This window comes from Ovis aries, chromosome 1 (assembly GCF_016772045.2).
Source record: "Ovis aries strain OAR_USU_Benz2616 breed Rambouillet chromosome 1, ARS-UI_Ramb_v3.0, whole genome shotgun sequence".
NCBI lineage: Eukaryota > Metazoa > Chordata > Mammalia > Artiodactyla > Bovidae > Ovis > Ovis aries.
The window spans coordinates 20,012,357-20,036,930 of record NC_056054.1 but is presented as its reverse complement, the minus strand read 5'-3'; the positions used below and the strand labels follow the sequence as shown (position 1 = coordinate 20,036,930).

The 24,574-nt window shown below is 38.3% G+C and overlaps 1 protein-coding gene and 1 pseudogene across 9 annotated transcripts in view; one reads left to right on the top strand and one right to left on the bottom strand.

Moving 5' to 3' along the window:
* TESK2 (testis associated actin remodelling kinase 2) overlaps positions 1-24,574 on the top strand; it is a 142,677-nt gene that overhangs the window by 87,136 nt on the left and 30,967 nt on the right. For all 9 annotated transcript variants that reach the window (XM_060404989.1, XM_060404864.1, XM_060405023.1 and 6 more), the window contains exon 4: positions 14,659-14,707. In XM_060404989.1, coding sequence (XP_060260972.1) covers positions 14,659-14,707 — 49 coding nt within the window. The remainder of the gene's footprint in view (positions 1-14,658; positions 14,708-24,574) is intronic.
* On the bottom strand, positions 682-12,089 carry LOC114110786 (BCL2/adenovirus E1B 19 kDa protein-interacting protein 3-like; annotated as a pseudogene).

The window sequence follows — 24,574 nt, the reverse complement described above, 5'->3', positions numbered from 1 at the left end:
GGATCAAGGTGTGTGCAGGGCTTGTCCTTCTTTTATCTGGCCTTAGGTGGTCTTCTCATGGTCTTCCTGAGATTAATCAAACTATGATCTCCTCTGGAATGAAGAATGCTAACATCTTCCACTTGTTGGAGATTTTAATTCTGTAGAAGGGCTCAAAGATACTATGTTTTATCTCTTCACATGGAACCAGGACCCTGCCCCCAAACTGCTCTTTGTTCCTCTGTCTCTCTTTTTTGGTTTAAAATAATTTTTTATTGCCCAGGATATTTTTTATTGTGTCTTCTTTTGTTTATTTTCTTTTTAAATAACTATAAATTCAAACTGGCCTTTGTCTTGAAAAACAACAAAGCTTTTATGTCACTTGCTAACCTGGTCTCATTTAAAAAGAAAGATGGAAATAATCTTGCAAGAGTAAAATTTGTATCACAGATGATAAAGGTCAACAACAGTAAAATTTGTTAAGAAATACCTAAGTGTTTTTTAGGTCAAAAAGAGAATGAGATTAGTTAAACTCGATGCCTCGAGTTTGAATAAAATAATGGATTTGAGAATTACTGGAACTACTTGGATATATAAAAACAGGATGTAGGTTGGGTCATGCTCGAAATGGTCTCAAGTTCAAATAAACTACTGACAATACACACTTCACAAGTCACACGCTTTCCCAGGGGCTCTTTTCCTTCAGTAGGTACTGGCAGTAATCGTGATGAGTTGTTTTCCAATGTAGGTGCCTACCTCCAAAGCCATAACGTGGCAAAGGAAGAGAGATGGAATGAATAGTTAAGAAATTGCGCGGAGAAAGAAAATCAGCCCTTTTTTCATGGACCCACTTTTCCTCATGCTTAAGGAAATGGAATATTTAGGGTGCCTGAGTGGGACTCCTCAGGCAAAATGTTTTCAGGTCTGCTAGACCAGCTGGACACCCAGTCTGCGATTTTCTTCAGTGCACCCACATCTCTCTCTTTGGCAGTTTCTTCTGACTGAGAGCTACGGTCCCTGCTGCTGTGTTTCCCATCAAACACGATCTCCCCCTCTTCTGGTGGGGAAGGGTTGTTGCAGTGCGAACTGTCTCTTGAACTACTCTGAATTCATGTTGTGCATCCAGAAGAATCTTCTCTATGTCTCCATTGTGGATAGAGGATGAGGAGGGTACCTGTTCTAGCCCCCTTTTTTCCCCATTGTTATAACCATTGCCATTGCTGCTATTCCTGGGGAGCTGCGCCCAGGAACTGTTGAGGCTGGCTGGCAGAGGCAGAGACTGTTCACCTTCCACACAGTTGTTATTGTTGTGGGGGGGCAGCAGCTGTTGGGGCAGCTGGAAGAGCTGCAGCCGCCAAGAGGTTGGATAGCAACACTAGCCTTTGTTTCCTGACTGCTCCTTCCTTGTCTCAGCATCCCCTCCTTTCCCAGATTAGCAACTGTTTGAAAGGCTTGTGTGCCCAGGGTCCTGCTTGCTTTTATGGAGATGATTAAATGAAATAATGTCTACAAACAACTTATCACAATGCAAGGGACTAAATCTTAACTATTATATTTTTATTATTGTTGCTCTTATAATCATCTGAAGCATTATATATTGAGGCTGTATAGCATAAAGCTTAAGAGTTAAGGATTCAAACAACAATAAATAGATAACTTGTTAAGCAAAAAAAAAAAAAAGATTAAGGATCTACTTCTGACTGCCATTTAATCAGTCTTCATGTCTGTAAAATGGAGAGAGTAATAGTACCTACTACATAATATCTTCATAAAGATTAAATGAGGTAAATCCTGTAAAATATTTAGAACAGTGTCTGACACATAAGTGTTCAGTAAATGTTATCTAGTATTATCATTATTTGTCTGTGAGCGCCTTAAAGAAGGATTTATTTATGTTTATTTCTATGGCCCTTCAGTTCAGTTCAGTTGCTCAGTCGTGTCCGACTCTTTGCGACCCTATGAATCGCAGCACACGAGGCCTCCCTGTCCATCACCAACTCCCGGAGTTCACTCAAACTCATGTCCATCAAGTCAGTGATGCCATCCAGCCATCTCATCCTCTGTCATCCCCTTCTCCTCCTGCCCCCAATCCCTCTCAGTATCAGAGTCTTTTCCAGTGAGTCAGCTCTTCGCATGAGGTGGCCAAAGTATTGGAGTTTCAGCTTCAAAATCAGTCCTTCCAATGAACACCCAGGACTGATCTTCTTTAGGATGGACTGGTTGGATCTCCTTGCAGTCCAAGGGACTCTCAAGAGTCTTCTCCAACACCACAGTTCAAAAGCATCAATTCTTTGGTGCTCAGCTTTCTTACAGTCCAACTCTCACATCCATACCTGACCAGTGGAAAAACCATAGCCTTGGCTAGACGGACCTTACTTGATCCTTATTGCCTGGCACTGTGCTTATATATATGTGACAGGCAGTGAAAAAGAAAATTAAGTGTTCTGTTTATCAATGGAGAATACAAGTATTGCACATAGTATTTCTTGATACATGCTTATTGGATTGAATTGGGGAAGAAATCATTGTGAGAGTATAGTTTCAAAAGTATGTTCGCATAAATTGAAGTCTGTGTTTATATTTTGCTATTTTGGCATGAGTTTATGAGTAATTGTAGGCTAAAAGATAATTTTGGGAAGGAGGAAGAAGCTTTTTCAGTGCTTGGGGAGACAATCTATATACTTAGGTTTGTGGATTTTAGTTCTCTTCTGAACTTCCTGGGTTTACAAACAGAAGCATGTTGGGGACATTTTGAAGTCACTGCCCATATATTTATTAATAGCTCTGCCTTTGGTGGGAGACTTGGTATTTTGCTGCTTGCATGGCTGTTTTGAGCAATCTGGTTTAAAATTTTCTATGACATAAAATACAGAATGAATTCATTCTTAGTCTCATTTTATTTTCAATTGTTATTGAAGATAGAGGATATTCTTCTCTCAGAAATCTAGGATTTTATATTTATTATACTGGTATAATATTTATAAACAAGCAGATCTCATTTTAACTTTTTAGATATTTGTGTTGTTTGACTAAGAAAAAGTAAAATTTTAACATGAACTTGATTCTTCCTTGTGTTATTATATATAGTGCTATTGACATAATCTAGTGATGGCTGAGGCATATTTATTCTGCCTTTAGCAATCTTAAAATTGGACTATAAAAGCTATGGACAGAAAAGAGAAAACCAGACTGAACCAGCTCTGCTCAGTGTCACCTGATGTGAGCTCTGGTGGTTAATGTCAGTTCAGCTGAGTTTTCCTTATGAGTTTTCATATCTAGGACCCAGTACAACCAGTTTTCCATTATGTAATACCTCTAAAACACGTTTGAACTCCAGCAAGCCTTAATTACCTGAGGATATTACTCCTTTTTTTATGGGTCTGGATTCATAGCTCTTTTGGGACTTAAGATTTGAGCCATTTCCGCCTCTTCTCCTTTTTGGTTATTGGTAATTTTTTCTAGTCCAACAGAGAGTGTTGGTATCTTTGCTTTATTTGGGAGTAAAATGCAAAGCAGTTCCTTTTAGTGCCACACATTACAGCTTAGTGGAATCTCATGGAGTATGTTCCAGGGCCTTGCCTTCCAAAATTATGTGAGGAAATAAGATAAAAATATATTCAAACTTCTGGAAAAACTTTGGTTTAAATCTAAGTAAGTTTCAAATGCAAACCTTTTAGAAAGTGTATTATTATAAAAAAAAAAAAAAAAGCCCACATTCTAATATTTTGCTATAGGTTTATTTCAGGCCTCTTAATTGTTTTTACCAAACTTTGGAGTCAGACATTTTTCCAGAAAGACCAGTACAGGTCAGAAAAACTTTTTTAATAAGACTGCTATTTTTACTGCTCAAAGTTGGCAGTAGAAGGGCTTGTAAAGCAAACTAGTCAGAGTTTCATTGGTTTGCAGATAGATAGTTCTTTTTTATGAATAAAAAATAAAATTATTCTTGATCTACTGGCCTTTTTCATACATACTGATTATCACAGAGAAAAACATAGGCTTTTGAGCCAAATGGATCCAATTTCCAGTACCTTCTCTAGTCTTTGTCAAGTCACTTAAATACTCTGAATCTTATTTTCCTAGATGATAAAATAGGGGTAATTTCATATCAGGTAGTACCTATAAAATACCTAGCACAGTTTCCAGGTATATTGTAGGTGAGCAGTACAGAGTAATTTTCTTGACAGCTTTGATGCAGTGGCTGCATTTCTTTTCCTAGGTCCTGTTATGCAGAATTGAAGAGGTCCCAGTCAAAATAGTAGTGTCAGTATTTTGTTTTGTTTTGTTTTTTAGAAGAAGGATAGATGTGTTTTAGACTGTTACCATGCCTCTCCCTTATTCTTTTATTTAGGTAATAAACTTTTGAGAAGGGATAACATTTGAACTTTAATGTTTAACTCTGAGCTTTATACATGACTGTGAGTTCAATAAATATTTGACCTACTAGATGTAAATGCCACTAAGGAAAATAACGTTATTATTTTCCTTATGCTTCTTTACAAAGAGTCAAAGCCCAAAGTCTATCTTAGATCTGTGAACATTATAACATAAAATAGTGACCCTTAGATTTTTCTGATAGTTTTCTAGGACCGCTGTAGCAAATTGCCACAAACCTAATGGCTTAAAATAACAGAAAATTATTATCTTACAGATCTTACTGGGCTAAATTCAAGGAGGGCTGTATTCCTTTCTGAAGGCTCTAGGGGAGAATCTATTTTCTTACTTTTTTCAACTTCTAGTGACTGTTTTGCATTCCTTAGCTTGTAGTCCCCTTCTATCGTCAAAGCCTGCAGTGACCCGTTGAGTCTTTTTCATATTGTAGCCCTCTGATACTGACTTTTATGCCTCCCTGTTTCCACCTTTGAAGACCTTTTGTGGTTACGCTGCACCCACTTTGCTAATCCAGGATAATCTCCCTAATTTAAAGTCAACTGATTAGCAGCGTCAATTCCATCTGCAGTTTTTAAAATTTATTCTACTTGCCATCTAACATAGTCACAGGTTCTAGGGATTAGGACATGAACATCTTTGGATATCTTCTGTCTACCGTATAATCCCATTAGGAAAACATTTTTTAGCCCATCCCAGGTGCTACTATCATCAGCCCATGTTAAATATTAGTAAACATTTCTCTTTTTTTGTATAAAAAAAGTAAAAATTTCAATTTTCTTCCCATACTTCAATGAATAATCTCTCTCATACCCCCAGTTGTGAAGACTGCTGGCTAATAGTAGAGTCTTGAAAGGTTCTGCCCTGCAATAAGAATTTTAACTTTTAATTGAACTCTAAATATTTACTGAACACTAATTATGAACAAGGCAGTGTTTTGGGTATATATAGAGAAACAAAACTATAAGGTGTATTTAGTCCAGATGGGCTAACTTAAAACCTTATTGGCTTAAAAGCTGTTTCTTACTCATATTCTAATCCAGTGCATGTTGAGTGGAGGTTGAAGGGGGCTCCTTTTAACCTAGGACAGGACCTCAGATTCCTCTATTGGATCCTGTGCATCTGCTGACAGATGAAGGAAGAAAGCATGGAGGATGATGTTGAGGTTTTTAATGGGACAGGCCTGAAAATGATATAATTACTTCTATCCCTGTACCACTGGCCAGAACTCAGTGTTATGATCTTAACCATCTGGGAAATGTAGCCTACTTCAAGAGGAAAAGGGAAGTTAACAAGTAACCATCTCTTCCATACTCTTCCATCTCTGCCCTCAAGAATCCTCTAATTGAGTGGAAAAGATGGAGATAGCTAAAACACGTAGAAGGCAAGCCTGGTTAGTGTTACAGTAGAAGTTTAAATGGAGTAATTTGAGTGTATAGGGAAGAGAAAGATTAATTTTGATGAGAAAGATGGGCTTATTCCAGCAACAAAACGGAAGTAGAAGGACATATTTAGGAGAAGCTGGTTATATAACTACAGTAAAACATAGAGAATGCAGATGGATGTAATAAAGAAAGAGAGGTTTGGGTCAGATCATTCAGACTGTTGAATAACATGCTAAGGAGTTTGGACTTAAATCAGGAGCTCTGAGCTGCCACAACAATTTTTTTGAGTAGCCAGTAGCTTCTTAAGTGAACAGGTTGTATCTTACTCATTTTTATATCCTCTTTATAACTATACGGAGAGGTATTATAACATCATGATTAAGAGCACAGACTTTGGGAATTCCCTGGTGGTCCAGGGGTTAGGACTCTATGCTTGTACTTCAGGGGCCCTGGATTCGATCCCTGGTAGGGGAAACTAAGATCTCTCAAGCCACATGGTACACACCCGCCCCCTGCTCCCGGCCAAAAAACCCCACAAAAACAACAAAACCACAGACTTTGGAACCCACTGTTTAGATTTAACTCCTGACTCTGCCACTTATTAGCTGTGTGACTTTGGACAAGTTACTTAATTTCTCTGAGCCTCAGTTTCTTCATCAATGTGATCAGGTTAATAAAAGTATTACTTCTTTGGGTTATTATGAGGATTAAATGAATATAACATAAAGTGCTTAGAACAATGCCTAGATGGTAAACACTCTTTGAGTTAGTTCTTATAATTGTTATGATCGTTACCAGTGCCTGGCACATAACTGGCACTCAGAAATATCAGAGTTGTGTTTTAAATTATCCAGCAAGTGTTTATATACTATCGTATGCCACTCAAGAGAATGCTTTAAGAAGCTTATGGTCTCCTAAGGGAAATATAAGGCATATTATAAAAGTTAAAGGTAGGAAATTATGATGATGTGGCAGTGTGGTATAGATGGAGTGCCTTGGTAATTCAGAAGCATGCTAGTTCAGAAATACTTCTACTTAGAGCCAGATTTGTTTTGGGGAAAGGAAATGAGCTTTGGGGCAGAATATAACTCTGTGGAAATGAAGGGTGGGGCATTCTAAACATTGGAAACAGTCTGAGGAAAAAAGCTAAGTTATGGAAAAGTGTGGTTATGATACTTTATGGGGAATGGTAAATCATTCTACAGGAAAGACAGGAAACTTTCTTTCAAACTCTAGTTTACCAGTAGTATCAGAGTTGGGAGTTTCCTGTTATAGTCTTAGTAACTTTAGAGTAGTGATCAGCTACTGAAATTCAACATTTCAGTTCCCCCCTGACTTATAGAATCAAAGTCTGCAGTTTATATAACTTCTGGGTGATCTGTTTCCATATTAAAATTTAGGAAGCACTGGTGTAAAAGACAATGCAAATGTGTGTGTAATATGAAATTAAAAATAACAAATTTGAGTAATCTGTCACTCACTCTCAAGCATATCCATTAAGAAAATGCCCCCTTTCTGAGCTAAATAATTTAAGCTTACATGATTTTGGGTGTTGGTAGTGGAGAATTAGAATCATTCATAATGTAATTTTTTTTAAGATCCTGTCTCTTACCAAGAAAGATTTTCAGCTTCGGCCACAGTTTAGATTTTGATTAAAGTAGCAATAAAAATATCAGTGGAAACTTACTGTTGATATATTAAATGCCTTTTTAGGCGTAAATCACTTCCCTATTAAGGATGAGTAATATTTCCCTTTTAAAAGTATATGCTTTTTATAGCAACTCGAATGATTAGCTCTGCTCAAGCTCTTCTTCCAATAGAAAGCTAATGCCTGTTTCAGCTTGCCAGCTCTTTAATACCATTTTCGATGCGGTGGTGGTGGTGGTAGAAAGGAAATGAGGTTGAGAAGGTCTAGCAGAAAAGTTTCACGTAGAAGTAGAATTGTGCGACACCACTATGATGTGGTGATGTGAGTAGGGGGTGGGGAAGACTGTCATATGAAGCCATGCCTGCCTTAACGTGTCCTCTGTGACATCTCTGTGGGTGGTGTGGTAATAGTGATGGTGGGTCTGAGGGCATGGGAAGCAAGGGTAAATCACCCTCAAACCAAGTACTTTCAGTTTCTAGACGACTCTTAACTTTAGAATGTAGCCATTGTTTTGCTAATAGAATCCTATTGCCTCCCTTCTATACAAATATTTGATGAAATAAAATAAATACCTCTTGGTTTTCTAGCCTTGTACCTGCCTCTAAATGTTCTTTCTTATAAAATGAGTTTACGTTGTGAAACTAATCTGGTGATTATTGCCTTTTCATTCAAGAAATGCTTGTTTAGCATCTTATGTGCAAAGCATTGTATGTATATAGAAATAAATTAGATGAGTTCTGTATTCTTAAAAGCCTTCCTTATATTCCAATCTGGAGAAGTCAGAAAGGTTAAAAAGAAGAATAGCTAACATTCTCTAGTGCATATTATGTTCTAAGAGCTCAAGTTATTTTAATCATCACAATAACCATATAGATTAGATAATACCAACATTTCCATTTTGCATGTGGAAAAAACCTGAAATACAGAGAGGTCATCAGTAAGCAGAGCCAGGATTCAAATCCAAGCAGACTCCAGACCTTGGACCTCTTGACTTATGCTAATGAGCAATCTTGCAAAAAAGGATGTTAGCACTGCTTAGAGCCAGGAAGAAAGAGAGAGAGTACTAATGTTAACTGAAGGCATCCTAAAGATGATTGCAGAGAAAATGAAATTTTAGCTGATCCTAGAAGGATAATTTTCTGTAAGCAAATGAAGTCTTCCAGCTCAAGGAGGAGCTTGAAGTTAAGTTTCTAGGTCATAAAAATCATTCATGCCCTTCAACAAATCTTTACTGAGATCTTGCTTACTGTGTGTAAGATACTATACTAGTTACTAGAAATGCAGAGACAAATAAAACTCTGAATCTTCCACAGTAAGGAAAGTTTCAAAAAGAGTTATGTGGGCAGAAGGCAGGTTTAATGAGTCTAGGAACAAAGGAAGATTAAAGATATGTAGATAGTGTATGTAAAGTGAAAGTGTTAGTCACTTAGTCGTGTCCGCATGGACTTGTAGCCATGAAGATCTCCAGGGGAGCTTCCCAATGCAGGGATTGAACCCAGGTCTCCTGCATTGCAGGCAGATTCTTTACCAGCTGAGCCACCAGGGAAACCCAAGAATATAGGAGTGGGTAGCCTATCCCTTCTCCAGCAGATCTTCCTGACCCAGGAATCAAACCAGGGTCTCTTGCGCTGCAGGCAAATTTTTTACCAGCTGAGCTACCAGGGAAGCCAGATAGTGTAAAGATATGTATGTAAAGTGAAACTGTTAAGTCACCCAGTTGTGTCCGACTTGACTCTTTGCAACCACATGGACTGTCACCCGCCAGGCTTCTCTGTCCATGGAATTCTCCAGGCAAGAATACTGGAGTGGGTTGTCATTTTCTCCTCCAGGGGATCTTCCCAACCTAGGGATTGAACCCCTGTCTCCTTCATTGCAGGCAGATTCTTTACTGTCTTAACCACTAGGGAAGCCATATAGTGTATGTAACCTACTCTTAAAGGTTGGGTACAAATGCAAAGAATGACTTAGGATCATATTTTAGGGCGGGGGCTTTGTTTTTGTTGTTGTTTTGGTCACTCAGTCCTGTCCGACTCTTTTGCAACCCCATGGACTGTAGCCCACCAGGCTCCTCTGTCCATGAGATTTTCCGGGCAAGAATACTGGAGTGCCATTAGAAATTTATTTCCTCCTCCAGGAGATCTTCCTGACCCAAGGATCAAACCCACAGAGCTCCACACCTCCACATCTCCTACATTGCAGGCAGATTCTTTACTGTTGAACCACTAGAGAGGGGGCAAGGGAAGCATTTTTTAAGATGAGTAAATTTAAATATATTTGTAGGATAGAAGCAGAAGAAAGGGAGAAATGGGTGAAGAGTAAGGTTCATGGGAAAGTGTGAGCTTCCAAAGATAAGCTGGAACACATCATGGAAAGTTTCAAATGCTGTGGTAAGGAATTTTGACTTTATTCTATAGGCAGAAGGGAGCCATTGAAGGTTTATAAAGAAGAAAATTACATAGTTCAGGTTTTGAAAAGGTAACTCTAATAGTCATATAAGAGATGGTATAATTTAGAATTGTTAATAATGATAAAATAAAAAACATTTAACCTTTATTTGATTACGGGGTAGATATTGTACCTGAAATATCCCATTTTATCTTCCTAACAGTCTTTTAAAGTAGTATGAGCAAACTCTTTTGGTAAAGGATGAGATAGTAAATGTTTCAGTATTTGCAAGCCATACAGTCTCTGTCACAACTATTTAAGTCTGCTGTTGTAGCACAAAAGCAGCCCCAGAAAATACCATGGTTGCTGCTGCTGCTGCTTATGTTCCGATAAAATTTTTATAAAAACAAGTAGTAGGCCTTAGTTATTGACCCCTGCTACTGCCCTTTATAGTTTAGAAAGCTGTAGTGAAGCTTTTATATATTACTTATTGTAATATTGTAATAAAATTTTTGTAATAAAAGCTTATTGTATAATTGTAATAAAAGCATATTGTGTATTATTTATCTCTTTTTGCTATGGTGGGATAATGAGAATAGAATCATCCTTAGGCAGAAATACCATGTAATCTCAGGGAAGCATCCTTCCTGTAAGAGGTTTACTAGATACAGCTATTTATGCACAACAATTTAACTGCTTTCTGCAAAACATCCATTTAACTTTTTATTACAATTACTTTACAGTAGAATGATCCCTGGAATGAAACTGCTTTGAGAGCAGGGACTTTGTTTTATTCACTGTTCTGTCCCTAATGTCTTACACATAGTGACCACTCAACAAATAGTTGTTAAATAAATGAATAGAATACTGACTCTCATAATTCTGGTGACTGAGGAACTGTATAAACACTTAAAGAACACTGACCTTTTAAAAAGATACCTCTACAGTAAAGAAGATGTGGTATATACACACAGTGGAATATTACTCAGCCATAAACGAATGAAATAATGCCATTTTCAGTAACATGAATGGACTTAGATATTATCATACTAAGTGAAGTAAGTCAGACAAAGGCAAATATCATATGATATCACTTATATGTGGACTCTTAAAAAATACAAAATGAACTTATCTATAAAATAGAAATGTACTCACAGACATAGAAAACCAATCTATGGTTGCCAAAAGGGAAAGTGGGAGATAAATTAGGAGTTTGGAATTAACAGATACCCACTACTATACACAAAATAGGTAATCACCAAGGAGCCACTGTATAGTACTGGGAACTATGTTCAGTATCTTGTCATAACCTATAATGGAAGAGAATCTGAAAAAGGATATATATATGCATACATACATATATATATATGTATACACACACACACACACACACACACACACACATGACACTGAATAGAAATAGAGCCTCAGACATAGAAAACAATCTTATCATTACCAAAAGAGAAAGGTGGGAAGGGGATAAATTAGGAGTTTGGGTTTAACTTATACATGCTGCTGCTGCTGAAGCTGCTGCTAAGTCGCTTCAGTCGTGTCCGACTCTGTGCGACCCCATAGACAGTAGCCCACCAGGCTCCCCCGTCCCTGGGATTCTCCAGGCAAGAATACTGGAGTGGGTTGCCATTTCCTTCTCCAATGCATGAAAGTGAAAAGTGAAAGTGAAGTCACTCAGTCCTGTCCGACTCCTAGTGACCCCATGGACTGCAGCCTACCAGGCTCCTCCATTCATGGGATTTTCCAGGCAAGAGTACTGGAGTGGGGTGCCATTGCCTTCTCTGATACATGCTGCTATGTATCAAATAGATAACCAAGAAGGACCTACTATATAGCTATGGAACTATACTCAATATATTGTAATAACCTATAAGGGAAAAGAATCTGAAAAAGAATATATATATATAACTGAATCACTTTGCTGTACACCTGAAGTGAATATAATATTGTAATCAACTGTCCTTCAATAAAAACATTACTACCAAAAAAAAAAGTGTCTTTAATAAGGGGAAAAAAAGATACCTCTAAAACTTCAGCTCCCCCAGATTGATTGTTTTCTCATTTATCTTGCCCGGATTTCCTTTGTTCTAGTACAGCTTCCTCTCTTTTACCCAACTGGTTTCTGATGTTAAACTGAAGCTATCAGATGCTGTTTATCTGCAAAGACACTATGCCATGGTGCCCAGAAACATTCAGCATTCCAGATTCAGTCTTCAAGCACTCTGTGTTACTTATGTTAATTATTCTTTAAATTTTTACCTGTCTACATTCCTCACCTCATTCTCTTCCATATTAGGTAGTGAGTTTCACAGTAAAGAAACTGACTGGTGAATAAAGTTGTTTCGTTTAGTCTTTCCAACAACCTTACGTTGTGGACACTATTATCCTATAAGAGGGAAACTATTGCTTGCCTAGTAACAAGTAGAGATGAGATTTGAACCTACACCTTCTAACTTCAGAGCTCTTTTTTAAATCGATATCTAGATTGTCAATTATCTTCTTTCTGTACTTTTAATTTTTTAAATTATTTTTGTCTGTGCTAGGGCTTCATTGCTGTGTGGACTTTCTCTAGTTGCAGCAAACAGGGGCTACTCTTGGTTGTGGTGTGCAAACTTCTCATTGTGGTGGTTTCTCTTGTTGCAGAGCACGAGTTCTAGGTGTGCTGGACTTCAGTCTTGCAGCATGAGGGCTCAGTAGTTGGGGCTCGTGGGTACTAAAATGTGTGGGCTTCCGTAGTTGTGGCACATGGCATGTGGAATTTTCCTGGATCAGGGATCCCGCTCATGTCCCCTGCATTGGCAGGTGGATTCTTATCCACTGTACCACCAGGGAAATCCAGGACCTCTTTTATTTTTTTTTCCCCAGACCTCTTTTAACTACTCTCACTTCCTTTTTATTCCTAAGCCTCTTTATTCCCAAGAGGTAAGTTTTAGCCTGTCATTGAAACCTGCATCTTATTTTCAGTACTACCTAAATATTTCCTTGGGTTTTTTTCCTTTCTCGAGTCCCCATCTTGTCTCTGGATGCCCTTAGAGAAAACCAGTGGTCTAGATAACACCTCTTGGAGAAACTGTGAAATTTTCACACTAGTAATTTTGGTTAGAGCAGCATGTCTTTAAAACCGCTGTGATGTTACAGCTGACCTTCTCCCTCACTCAGTTCCTTTTCACTCAGCAATTATTCACTGAGTAAGCAAACTATTTGCTAGGCACTGTTAGGTGCTATGACCTGGACTCTGCCTTCATAGAGCTTTATGGTCCTTTCGAGCACAGTCACTGCTATGCCTTCACTATCACTTTAGTCAATCTCTTCCCTTTTCTTTTCTCTTCTAAACTAGAACTTACTTGGGCCTTGTGGGTATTGTTAATGAGACTTTTCTTGACAACCTAAGTCCTGAGTGTCACTGCTTTATATCATTTATCTTCTGTCACTTAATGATTATCATCAGTCATAATTGATTTGTGATTTTTGTTTAAAAATTATTTTTACCTAAAAATTTAAGCTGATGTTTGAAGAAACTTCAAATATAACATAAGTTGTGCACTAAAAAATAAAAATCACCCTTTACCCCCTCAGTACCATTTATTATTAATGCTTCTAGATACTTTCTGTTAATGTATAAAAATTTTTTTACACAAATGTTATTTTAAAGCTTGACATTTTCATTTAGCAGTATATTTTGTGTATATTGTCATGTCAATGCATAAGGAGTACTTCATTCTTTTTTAATGCCTGTATAGTATTCTAATGTATGAATTATACTGTAAATATTTAACAAGTCTTTTATATGATGGGTATTTAGATTCACATACACTGGTGAAGTAGATGTCCTTTTATGTGAATTTTTGCTCACCCAAATTGATTATACTTCTAAGATAAATTTCTAGAAGTGGATTGTTGGAGTAATGAAAATTTTTGCCAGGATGATCAATTAATTACCCTTTGAAAAAGTTGTACTGAGAACTCAGCAGTATTTCCTATTCTTGTTTCCTTCCCTTCTGGACAACACTGAGCATTATCACTCTTTTCTGGGGGTTGGGGGGTGCTGCCCTGTTGGGCTTGCGTTCCTAGGCAACATCCTAGTTCCCTAACCAAGGATTGCACCTGCACCCTCTGCAGTGAGAGCAGAGTCCTAACCACTGGATCCATCTTGAGGAATTCTCCCAATCATTATCATTCTTAATCTTCATTCATTGATAGATTTAAAAAGTAATAGCTCCTTGTTTTAGTATACATTTCTCTCATTATGAGAGAGAGCGCATTTTTATATGATTAGCCCTTTATTCTTAGTTTTCTTTAATGTACATGCTTTTTGCTTATTTTTCTATTGGGTTCTTTTTAAAGTTACATATTTAGAAGAGTTCTTTTTATATTAAGGAAGTTAGCTCTCTGTCCTCTAGTTAATGTGGGTATTCCCAACCCCAGTTCATTGATTGTAAATTACAGACCTTCATATTGGGTAGTTCAACCTACTTACTTCCTAGATGAGCAAACTGCGGAAACCATAGGGTTAGTGACCTTTTTGTGTGTGTGAGCATGTAAACAGATAATGGCCAAGCTAAACCAGTATCAAGTTTCCTTGGTTCCAGCTTGGTGCTTGTCTCATTATACCACGCTGTTTTTAAAGGCTTGCTCACCTCCCTCTTCCACCAGTACTTTTTACCTCTGGGTCTTGCCACAGCCAGATATTTCATGATAAACTTAGAATTTACAAGAGTGGCATTAAAGTTTGAGAAGCTACAGTGTTATTCAGGACGGTAGACTTTACAGGTGTTGGACTGTCTCTAATGCATGCACAACTACACTAGTTAAGTTCATGTCCTTTTCATTTGTTTAAAAAAAAATCTGTTTATTTTGTAGGTTCATGGGTGTGTGTGTACATCAAGGACAGTTGCATGCACTCACAGAGGTAAGACTCCAATACGCATGTTGAAGTGACTTCTTTGCCTTAGTTTCAGCATTTATGGTTCCACTCTAATTGTTACTCGCATACGTATGCAAAATATGTATTCATTTATGTTCATGCAAAAGGGGCATTGTTAACAAAGCTTTCTTCTGTAGCCTTGGGACAGTTTGCCATATCTCTTAATACTCTTAGATTCCCTGATAGCACTTGGTGAGTATTCTGGGAATGAGTCAAGGAGGCCTGGCGTGCTGCGGTTCATGGGATCGCAAAGAGTCGGACACTGAGCGACTGAACTGAACTGAAGTGGGAATGAGTGCTCAAATATTATATTGGTTGTTGCTGCCTGGATGACCCCCTCCTAAACTAAGGGATGATGTCACTTGGCTGCATGCTGTATCATGACAGCAAATTCCCAGACTATTAAGAAATGTGTGGGGTCCTGATCTAAAATTCCACTGTTGTTGCTCTAGTTTCCTGACTGGAGGAAAGTACTCCTTGTAGAGTTTACATCTCTATTCTCATTTCATTTTTAGTCTCTTCTAGGCAGGTAAATATGTAGTGGTCACTACTTAGCCTCTGAGGACCAGGGAATCCCCTCTCAAACAAATGCTTCCCAAATTCAGGTACTAGGTTACCAGCTTCATAATTTGCTTGGGTCGCTTCTTAGAAATTTGGATTCCTAGAATACTCTAGGTTTAGTAGGTCTTCATAAGGCTCCTAGGTATTCTTGAAAACTCTTCAGATTCTATCTTCTAGAATGATTTCACATTTCTCTTTGAGAAGCACCAGAATAAAAAGTGAAGAATTTAAGAAGGAAAATTGTTCAACAGAATTTGCAAGAGCATTAGTTTCCTACTGGCTTGGTACCTGGAATTAATCCTTAATATATTATCAAGGAGGGTCCCATGTGCCTCACTCAGTGTCTTTTTTCTCAATTACTGAGAACACCAGAATGTGGAATGTGTATAGCTATGTCCTGCTTCTTGTATGGAAGGCCAAAGAAAGTGGGTTAGTGAGGCAGTGAAGAGTATGGGCTCTGTAGTGTTGATTGCCATATCTCTTAGTATTCCTGGATTCCCCAATAACTAATTGAATCTAATGATTGAATCTCCCTGTGCTACAGTGTTTTTCATCTATGAGACAGGAATAATAATAGTAGTGCCTATCCCAAGGAGTCCAGATAGAGAAGAGGACTATAGCTGAGTGTTAAAATACTTGCATTTTTAAAGTCTGGTGGGAAAGGCAGATTAAGGAGTAGCTAGGGAAATAGGAAGAACACCAGGAGTGTGTTGGCCTGTAATGGAAAGGAAAGGGTTTCAAGGAGGAAGAAATAATTACGTAGTTGTGGCAAATGCTGTTGGTAAGATTATGACCACACTGAATACTATGTGGATGTAAAATGCTTATTTAACACAGTAGGTGGCATACAGTAATTGCTTAATGCATTTTAACTATTATAGCATTAACAGTGACCAGTCCCTCCTGAACTCCTCGAATTGTCAGTAGTTTTCATTAAGTACTTAATTCTGTACTGCTGTTTATGTCATTAAACTTTTAAAACCTTTTACCAAGTATAAAGAAAAGCACACATATGGAAAATGTGTATCTCACTAGGTTTTCACAAATGAACACACCCATAACCAGCATCCTGGATCAAGAAATATTTTCTGTGTATTTCTTTTCTCAGAAGTGAGTATATATATTCCTCAAAGACAAAACTGTCTCCTCTCAAGCCTTCTATCCACCAGAGCTCTGACACTAGTGATAAACACTTGTAAAAGTATTTGTTGCACTCCCTGTTTATATCATTGTTTTCTGAAATGTAAGTTCACTGGAAGAGCTTGTGTGTTGGTTTTACTGACAAATAAGAATATGCTTTAAAACCTGTGACCATGCTTCAAATTTGAAAGTAGATGTAGTAGAAAGGGCAGAAATGTTTGATTGTAGTGCAACATCCTTTTGGCCATGTTGCACTTAAATAATATTTTCTGTTGCTTAGTAGCTTGTTTACAGTCATATGCAAGATACAATAAGTGCTTTGTGAGTGTATTTCTGTATAATGAATGAGATATTGATACAACTTATCATATTAATAATCTTATTATGATATTAATAGGCCACAGGTCATGAAGCCCAAATCCAAATGTTCTTGCTTGTTTTCATAAGGGGCTCAATAAAGGCCTTCATGGCATAGATTTCTGGTTTAATGGCCTAATAATTTGACTTGACAGCACAGCTCTTGGTTTCACTAAGGATCATAAAGAAAATTACTAATAACATCAAGCACACTGCTTAGAACTTGGGTGATATTTAGTAAATATTTCTTGATTGGTGGAATGCCTGTCCTCCACAGTAACGTGAGCACCATTCCTTATTTCTCTCAAGATAGTTTGTCAATAATTACAGTAGAGAAGCACAGCTCTTATTGATGCCTATAAAGTATTGATATTATTAAGAAGAATATTTCTCACATACAATGGTGATACAGACTTTTCTGGGCCTCAGCCGCTTCTACAAGTGTTCATTGTAATTGTAAACATTAATTGAACTTGAAACAGTCAGACATTTACGAGTGTTTTAACTGCTTATAGTAAGCATAGACTTCTAATTTTTTAACAAATTAGTATTTGTTAAAGAGAAAGCAGTTTGATGGAAGATCAGGCACTTTCGAGTTTAATGAGTTGAATTAAGAATCCCAAAGTATGTCTTTGACTCAGACGACCTAACCTTGTCTTTCATTTAGTCATGAGTATCAAGGAGGTGGAAATCTTTGGTTTTTAAAGACAGAAATATAACCGTGTGGTCAGTTAGCTATTGCTACATAATATTCAACCACAAAACCATGCAACAATAAACATTTATTTCTCATACCTCTGGAGGCTCTGCTAAGCTGAACTGGGCCAGCCCAGTTAGGCAGTTTTGCTGCTCTCTCTCTTGCTCAGTCATCTATCTGCAGGTCTGCTGGTGGTCTGCTGTAGGGTGAGCTTTGTGTGGGCACTTTGCTTCAGCTGTTTCTCATTGTCTTCTGGGACTGGTGGGCTAACTTGGACTTGTCCTTCTTAAGATGATACCAGAATAGCAAGAGTATGCCAGCACATTTGTACAAGTGTTTTTCATGACTCTGCTTATGTTCCAGTTTGGTTGGCTAATATCTGATTGGACAAAGCAAATCACGTGCCTGAATCCACACTGGGAGCATACTGCAAAGTTCTTTGTGTCAAAGAACATTGATTCAGTAAGGGGTGAAGAATTGGGACCTTTGTTGCAATATCTCATACCCTATAAACATCCCAGTTAGCACATTATAATTATTTGTCTTTTCTACCCTACTTGAGGGTAAAGACTTGCTCTCATTTTAAAAATCATAACTACTAGTTATTAAGCACCCACTGTGGGCTGAGTGCTATGCTTGGTGCTTTATATAGTAGCTATAGTTCTCACAATTCTGTAGTTCTGTTTCTTCTATTTTATAGATGAGACAACTAAGGCTTGAGAAGTTAAGTGACTTCCTCAAAGTAGCATGTGGATTTAGGTTCATCTGACCTCAAAGTCGATACTCTTTTCATTGCAACATGCCGTCCTTAATTTACTTATGTATTCCCCATAGTCCTGAGCACAGGTTCTTGTATGTGTAACACGTGTAGTATTTGTAGAATTCATTTTTGATTAACTTTGTATATTTTCTGTTATTTGGGAAAGCTGTTTTCTGGTTATTGGATATATTATAATGTATTTGGGTGCAAGAAACAAAATAGTTAAATGGCCTTAAACAACAAAAGGACTCATATAAACTGAAATTCTAGCAACTTATTAGGTTAGAGCTTGGTTTAATTCAGCAGCTAAATAGATGTTATCCAGAGACCCCCCACCTCTCCCCATTTCTTTGTTCTGTGCTTACATTGTCAGCTTTGTCCTAAGGTTGGCTCTCATTCATAATCAAAAAGTAGCTGCCACCAACTTACATGCTGTTTTCTATTCCATATTCAGGTAGGAGGGATGTCAAAGAAAGAGAGGAGAGAGAGATGCTTACAGACAGATTACATGTCATCTCATAATGGTTTTTATGGTTTGTTTTTGTTTGGGGATATTTTTTGTTTTTTACTTTGTTAAGCACAAGGAGGGAAATATCCTCATATCAAACAGTTCGGGGAACTTCTTTTTTGGGGGGGGACCTCTTTGTATAGAACATTTTAGTGCCTAGAAGATTGGGAATTTGGTGGATGAACGGAGTATAAGGTTGTAGGGTAGGTGCCTCAAGTGACAATACTCTGGTCAAGGGAGTCAGCAAAAGAATTGGTAGGACGTTTTGGGGTCTTTCTTGCCATTTCTGCCATGGAAAAACTTTTTTCCACTGTGGCTATAAGAGCCCTTTAGCTATAAAAAGGGGGCTTCCCTGGTGGCTCAGTGATAAAGAATCTGCCTGCAGTGCAGGAGATGTAGATTGAATCCCTGGGTTGGGAAGATCCTCTGGAATGGCAGCCCATTTCAGTATTCTTGCCTGGAGAGTCCCCTGGACAGAGGAGCCTGGTAGGCTACAGTCTGATGTCGCAGTCAACACGACTGAAGCAACTGAACACGGCATGGCAGCTATAAACAGAGCAATTGCTTGGCCTCTTTACAGCAAAGTCACCTCAGCCAGTCAGATACTTGGTACTGAAAGAAATGCTCTTCACTCATGAGGGAGTGTTTAGCCCTGCAAGTGGCTGAAGAGAATTTTTAATTCACAAAGCCCTCATCCTCTTCTCACTCACCATTTCTACCCCCTTCCCCACCTTCTTTATTAAAGAAGAGTTACTTTGGAAATTTCCTTGTTTATGTGGGTTGATATGTGTTGTTTCTGAGTTGGTTTCTGTCAGACCTCTAAGAAGCCTTATATAATCAGAGAGCTTACAATGAAAGGAAACTCTGTGGGTTCGGTAACCAAACTCATGCATTATTTATAAAAACGAGCAGCCAGACCCTGATTCCAGTTTCTTGGTGTGCTGTGATATTGCCATTGGTTTTGCCTACTGCTTTTCTTATTTGTGTGTGACCCAGTACAGAGTATTCTCCTGGTCTAACTTACCTTGAGCCAAATGCAAAGTTGTCTGGTGCCTGCCTTGAGTTAACTTTGGCAGCATAGCCATGCCCTCTATCTTTCAAGCGTGTGGCTGCTTTTCTTGTCCCTGGTCTGCCTTTGTTTCAGTTTGATATGTTACTACATAAGTAATCTTCATTAGGCATACTTTGATAATATGATGCTTCTGTTTAAAAACTTCTGTTTAGTATTCTAGACTTTCTCTAATCGGATTTCAAAATTCAAATTGCTCCCTTTAGTTAGGTGGGTCACTTTGCTATCTTCTACACGTGCTGGCCTTAGATATGCCTTCCAGGACCTGGGATGCCCTTGTCTCTCTTCTCCCTTCCACTTTCCAAGTTATGTCAAATTCCAAGTTCTCTAGTGAAGGTCAGTCTCTTAAATAGGGTCTGTATACCTTGTGTGACTGGGTCCATAGTACATGTAGAAGCTGCATTAACTCCAGTGGAAAGAGCCAGCAATCAAAAATAGTGTGAAATGTTACATCCAAGTCCTTTCACAATTAGAAGTTCATTCCATTTATACATGTAAAAATAGCTACAGCATTCCTATGAATACATGTTGGCGTCTTCTTTACTTCTGAAAAAAATGTAGCTTTTATGTAACTTTTGGTTTGGTCATTTAGTAACTTTAAAAATCTCTAAATAAATTGTGGTACATGTTTTCTGCCCTTATTTTTAGTAACTCCCTAAGACATTTGAGAAACAAGAATTTGAGGTTGGCAGCCTAACCTACAAATAATAGAAGAGTTCATTTAATTTACTTTTTTCTTAAATAAGTTTCCCCCTGATTTGCTAGCATGCCTCTAGCTCATTAAAGAAACAAATTTACTGGCTCCCGCTATGTGTCTTGCACCATTCCAGGTACTGGGAATATAGTGTAGTGTTAGTTGCTCAGTCGTGTCCAACTCTTTGAGACCCCGTGGACTATAGCTTGCCAGGCTGCTCTGTGCATGGGGTTTCCGAGGCAAGAATACTGGAGTGGGTTGCTGTTTCCTTCTCCAGGGGATCTTTCTGACCCAGGGATCAAACCCAGGTCTGCTGCATTGCAGGCAGATTCTTTACCATTTAAGCTACAGGGAAGACTGTAGAATATAATAATGAACAAATGATGATCTCTACCCTCATGGAAATTACATTGTAATCATCAGGGGTGGGAGAGGAGTTAGACTAAACAAGAAACAAATTGTATATATGATGTTATGTGCTCTGGGGTTTACAATTTTGAATGTGTGGATAGAGAAGATATCACAGAAGAGATAAAAATTAAGGAGGTAATGGAACTAGTTATGTGAATATCTGGGGGAAAAGTGTTCTAGGCAGTGGAAACAGCAAGTGTAAAGATATGGAGGGAGAAATGCCTTGTGCTGGGTGTGGTCAAAGAACTCCGAAGACGGTGATGTGGCTGCAGGAAGAAAAAGGAAGTAGGAAGAAAAAGGATGGTAGTAGACGGAAGTCAGAGAAGAAACATGGGCCAGAGCCTGCAAAGTGCCTTATAGACCATTGTAAGAGTTTCCTCTTTTACTCAGGATGAATTGAGAAGTCTTTGGAGGTTTTTGAGTAGAATTACGACATGATATGACTTACCTTTTAACAGAATCACCCTGGCAACTGTGTGGTGAATAGACTGAAAAGGAGGCAAAGGTGAAAGCAGAAAGACTAGTTTAAAGAGAGACTATTGCAACAGAGTCCATGCAATAAATAAAGACTATGCAAAAAAGGTGAGAGGTAATGGCTCCAAAATCACTGCAGATGGTGACTGCAGCCATGAAATTAAAAGACGCTTATTCCTTGGAAGAAAAGTGATGACCAACCTAGATAGTATATTCAAAAGCAGAGACATTACTTTGCCGACTAAGGTCTGTCTAGTCAAGGCTATGGTTTTTCCTGTGGTCATGTATGGATGTGAGAGTTGGGCTGTGAGGAAGGCTGAGTGCCGAAGAATTGATGCTTTTGAAGTGTGGTGTTGGAGAAGACTCTTGAGAGTCCCTTGGACTGCAAGGAGATCCAACCAGTCCATTGTGAAGGAGATCAACCCTGGGATTTCTTTGGAAGGAATGATGCTAAAGCTGAAGCTCCAGTACTTTGGCCACTTCATGTGAAGAGTTGACTCATTGGAAACGACTCTGATGCTGGAAGGGATTGGGGGCAGGAGGAGAAGGGGACGAGCAAGGATGAGATGGCTGGATGGCATCACTGACTCGATGGACCTGAGTCTGAGTGAACTCTGGGAGTTGGTGATGGACAGGGAGGCCTGGTGTGCTGCAATTCATGGGGTCGCAAAGAGTCGGACACGACTCAGCTGCTGAACTGAACTGAACTGAACTGAATGGTGACTTGGACCAGAGTGGTAGCAGTGAACCTTGTGATTTTAGATCTATTTTGAAAGTAGAGAAAACAAACTTTGCTGATGCAGTGGGTGAGGGAAGTGAGAAGATGAAATAATTCAAGGATAACTGAAGTTTTGGGCCTGAACATCGGAAAGATAGAGTTTCTGTTAATGGAGATGGGAAGACTTCAGGAGGTACAAGATGGAAAATAATCAAGAGGCCAATTTTGAACAGATTGAGTTTGTGATATTTACTGAACATCGAAGTGGAGATAACTTCATAAAGCATCAGGATTTCAAGGAGTGCTCTGAAAGATACCTTCCTTGTACAGATCCTGTTTATCAGCTTTTTCACTAGAAGACATTTTATTGATTTAGAAGGAGGTGTTTTTCAACTGCTTGTATTACTTTCTGAGTGATAATAATGAAAATCATTAAGCTATTTTTCTTATTATAAGAAAAATAATTTATTTTCTGTTACTATTATTTCTGTTATTCTTCTTATAAGAAGAACATTAAGCTGTTCTGAAGAACATTAAGCTGTTCTTCTTATAAGTGTCCCAGGTCCTATAAGCCTCTCCTTTGGGGTGGAGGGGATGCATTAGCATACAATCCCATGGAATATGTGGTATTTTCCCATTTTACAGGTGAGAAATCTGAGGCTCAAAAAGAAGTTAATTTACCTGAGATCTCTTAGCTAAGTAGTGGAGCTGGGATTGAGTCAAGTTCTACCTGACTATAATTCCATTTACTCATCTTTAAGCTCCTTGATCCTGGCTATTTTGTTCACTGTTGAATCTCACGTAACTGGCATGCAATAAATATTTGTTGGGTGAATGGATAAATAGATGAATGAGTGGACACTGCTTCCCAACACTTGAACTTCTAGCCATTAAGCTGTTACCCACAGACATCTGCCTCTTTTAGGGTTGTTTTGGGCAACTGACGAATCTTTTCAGTGGTTGATAGTGATAGGACAGAGAATTTACAAAATGTTTCAGGAGACTTCTAGCTAATCTTTCTTTTAATCCTCTCCATGACTGTGAAACTAGTGTGGCATTTGAATTCGTAGAGCCCCTTGTGAGTTTAGGCTAAACCTGTTTCTAACAGAAATTTTTACAAGTATGTTTTTCTTAATTTGATAGGTGGTATCATTCATCAGAGTTGGATCTGTGTTGACTCAAGAGCTTCTCCTACTTTGGATTCTGTAGCAAATAGGACAATGGTGGGAGGATGTACCTCTCACACATTCTTACTACTTCAGGGCATTTCAGCATTCCTACACTTGATACCTAATCACTCTACTCTGTGTTTCCTTGCTGTTTATGTTGGTCTTCTCTTGTTATCACAGTCACTGTTGCTTGCTTATATAGTACGTTCTTAGATCAATGATTTCCAAAATGAATAATAAGCTTTTCTTTCCTCAACATGCTCATTTTAATACACCTGACCTTCTCATAGTAATTGCTCGTGTCTATATCCTTTTCAACAAATAATTATTAAGGAGACAGTTTGTGTCAAGGGCTAGTTTAGATGAACTTCCAAGAGGAGAAGCTGCTCTGTGAAGGTGGCAGAACAATTGTCTAAAGCCTTCTGAAGTACTTGGCACAAGTAGCTCCTTAATAACGTTTATTAAATTAATTAATACCTTGTAAAAATATTAGTATAATGCTTAGCTTTTCTAAAACTAGTTCTCTTTCCCTTCCTCCTTGACCTCTCCCATTTTTTACATCTCATCAATCATCATGTCCTGACCATTTTGCCTCCTTTCTATCTTGAATCCATTCACCTCAGGCAAGTTCCTTCTGCTATCATCATCTTTTGCCACAACCTTCTAAATTAGTCTCCCTATCAGTCTTGTTCCTTTGCCTTGCATCCATATTGTCCATATTGCCAGCCAGAGTTCCTGTTAAAATATAAATCTATTTTTTAACAATATGAGCAATTTTTAAGTCTACAATTCAGTAGTTAGTATTCAGTTCAGTTCAGTTGCTCAGTCGTGTCTGACTCTTGCAACCCCATGAATTACAGCACACCAGGCCTCCCTGTCCATCACCAACTCCCGGAGTTCACTCAAACTCATGTCCATCGAGTCGGTGATGCCATCCAGCCATCTCATCCTCTGTCGTCCCCTTCTCCTGCCCCCAATCCCTCCCAGCATCATCTTTTCCAGTGAGTCAGCTCTTCACATGAGGTGGCCAAAGTATTGGAGTTAAATATGTTTATATTGTTGTGCAACAGGTTTTTGGATCTTTTTCGTCTTGCAGAATTGAAATTCTGTACTATTAAACAACTCCCTATTTCCCTCTTCCTCCAGTTCCTGATAACCACTGTTCTATTTTCTGTTTCAATGATTTTGATTACTTAGGTGCCTCAAAAAAGTGGAATCACTCAGTAGTTGTCTTTCTGTGACTGGCTCATTTTCTTAGCTTAATGTTCTAAAGGTTCACCCATGTTGTAACATG